The sequence below is a fragment of the Limanda limanda genome, chromosome 5 (assembly GCF_963576545.1).
Source record: "Limanda limanda chromosome 5, fLimLim1.1, whole genome shotgun sequence".
In the NCBI taxonomy this organism is placed as follows: Eukaryota; Metazoa; Chordata; class Actinopteri; order Pleuronectiformes; family Pleuronectidae; genus Limanda; species Limanda limanda.
In genome coordinates, this window is record NC_083640.1 from 4,059,212 (window position 1) to 4,062,041 (window position 2,830).

The window sequence follows — 2,830 nt, forward strand, 5'->3', positions numbered from 1 at the left end:
TACTGTTGATTATTATATCATCATCATTATTATCAATGGTAGTTTTTAATTTAAAACTTGTCTCTGCACGTCATCACTCACGTCATGATTATTGATGGTATTTTATTTTATAGTTTGTTTCTGAATCTCCCATGTTGAACTATGTTTTGTATTGTAGGGCCCGAGCACCGAACAGAGTGAGGCCCTATTGAAATTGTAAGGATTATCATTTTTCAGGCAAATGAATTGGCTTTTTGAGGCTTAACATGCTCAAATTCTTACCAAAATTATCAGAACATTAGAAAGTGGGGAAAATGTACGTATTCTGGAGGAATTTTCAATGGGCGTAGCAAAATGGCTCAACGGTGCCCCCCCAAGCCGCCCAGAACGCAACAGGAAGCCCGCCATTTTGCATTTAGTGGCCTATTGGCTATATTCAACATTTTTACTTTGCTGTACTTGTACTTTCTACATTGATTTAGAAAACAACAGCAACATTAGTTCTTTCAAACACATTCATGTCAGTGTAATTATAGATTTCTGTCTTTACAAAGTGAGAACTAAAAATATGTGTGATAAAGGAAGGTCAGTGTTTGATTGACAGCTGATGTCTGTGCGGAGCAGAAACGTCACCACGACGAACTTTGATCAACAAACATGGAGACAAAAGAAGTTAAAGATTTAAACACAGAATCTAAATCACTGCTTTTTATGACTCAAGTCTATTTGAGTTTACAGAACTCAGCTGTGGAACCAGTATAAACATAAACTCCAGCATAGAGAGGCTGAGTGAATGTGGTCTGGACTCTGTGGAGGAGAGTCATGGTGTCAGAGACGCTGTAGAAAGACAGAACACCTGCACTGGGATCCAGGTACACTCCTACTCTGGAGGACACAGGACCTGACGCTGGAGTCGTGATGCTGTTATAATAAAAGTTATAACTGTTTCGATTACAAAATAATGACCAAGATTTATCATTGTATCCAAATACACATTCTGAGCCTCCTGCTCTGCTGATATTCTTGTATGTGACTGCTACATCAACTCTTCCTCTCATCCCCACCTCCATCTCCACCTCCCAGTAACAACGTCCAGTCAGACTCTCTCTACTCAGGACCTGATACCAACCAGTGAATCTGTCTGGGTGATTAGAATAAGACTGTTCTTCACTCATTACTGTTACTTTTCTGTTTCCCTCAGATAATAACAGAAGTTTGTATGCTGTGTTTGGATCCAGTGTGATTTCCTGTGAATATTTTAAGAAGTCAGCTCTGGTCTGTGGCTCTGGTTGTGGCAGTAAAACATCCACTTGAGACACAATCTGTAAAATCGCTGTCTCTGCCTCACTCAGAATGTCCTGTAGTCGACCTCTGACCTGTGACACAGCTGCTCTCACGTCCTCAAAGTACCTCAGAGGACGGATCCTGATGCTGGACGAGTGTGTAGATTCACTGAGTGGTGACAGTGAGGGGTAGTTGTGTAGAAAGTGGTTGTGATCCTCTGTGTCTGAGAGCTGCTTCAGTTCATGGTCTTTCCTCTTCAGCTCAGTGATCTCCTGCTCCAGTCTCTCCTGAAGCTCTCTGACTCGACTCACTTCAGTTTCCTGCTGGGATCTGATCTGTTGCTCCACATCAGAGCTTCTTTTCTCCAGCAGACGGATCATCTCAGTGAAGATCTCCTCACTGTCCTCCACTGCTTTATCAGCAGAGCCATTGATGGCCTCCTCCTCCTGTTGAAGCATCTTCACGTCTTTCTCTGTGTCCTGGACTCTCTGCTGGATTGTTTGTCTCCTCAGCTCAAGCTCTCTCTGCCTCTCAGTCCTTTCTGCTGCAGCTGTAACTGTGTCGTGGCCTTTATGTTCATCCACAGAGCAGAGATAACAGATACACTGCTGATCAGTGCGGCAGAACATCTTCATCACCTCGTCGTGACGAGAGCAGATGTTCTCCTGGAGCTTCTCCGAGGGCTCCACCAGCTTGTGCTTCTTCAATGCAGCTGACTTAAGATGAAGCTGGAGGTGTTTTTCACAATAAGAGGCCAAACAATTCAAACAGGACTTGAGAGCTTTCAGTTTTCTCCCAGTGCAAACATCACAGGCCACATCTTCAGGTCCAGCAGAGCAGTGATCAGCAGAAGCAGCTAGGAGTCCCGTCTTCTTCAGCTCCTCCACTAAATCAGCCAACATGGTGTTTTTCTCCAGGACAGGCCTCGGTGTGAAGGTCTGTCTACACTGAGGGCAGCTGTAGCTTCCTCTCTCCTCCCCTTTGTCCCAGTGGGTGTTAATACAGCTCTTACAGTAGCTGTGTCCACAGCCAGTAGCCACCGGATCCTTCAGTAGATCCAAACAGATCGAACAGCAGAATCTTTCCCTGTCTACTTGAATTTCTTGCTGCGCCATTTCAGCTGCTGCCAGTTACTCTAGAACAGTTTCACTTCCTGTGACAAGAAACAGATCTCTGCTCCTCCCCCTCTCGTTCACTCCCTGCAGTGACTCAGCTCCCACAGTTTACAGCTTGTTGTTCACTGGTTCCTACACTGTGACACCTGTGAAGGGAGGAGACACAGACACATCCTGACTGGGAGGAGCTGCTTGTGTTTGAGGAAGAAGTTGTTGGTGTTTCAGGATTTACTGCATTTCCCAGCGGCCTGTTCTCACCTGTTGTTCAGAGGAGATTCAGTGAGAGGCAGAGTGTGTTTTCCTTCATTCACAACACACAGTAAATATAAGAGTCAAATCTAATAGAAGCCTTAAATAAAAAAAATCACATCTTTATTTATAAAGCACATCTCAAAACTAACAAAGAAAAACTCGTAAAAATAACCCAGATAAACTTTACAGCAAAGATGCAA

General features: G+C 44.1%; 1 protein-coding gene across 1 annotated transcript; it reads right to left on the minus strand.

The window, feature by feature from the left end:
- Positions 1–525: 525 nt before the first annotated feature.
- On the minus strand, positions 526–2,394 carry LOC133002099 (tripartite motif-containing protein 16-like). Its single transcript, XM_061071857.1, has one exon. It carries the CDS (start codon positions 2,376–2,378, stop codon positions 702–704), a length of 1,677 nt encoding a protein of 558 aa, XP_060927840.1. The 5' UTR covers positions 2,379–2,394; the 3' UTR covers positions 526–701.
- Positions 2,395–2,830: the final 436 nt, after the last annotated feature.

What these genes read in the sequence shown, in the direction of transcription:
- LOC133002099 (XM_061071857.1), bottom strand. Translation starts at nt 2,378, where the DNA reads ATGGCGCAGCAAGAAATTCAAGTAGACAGGGAAAGATTCTGCTGTTCG.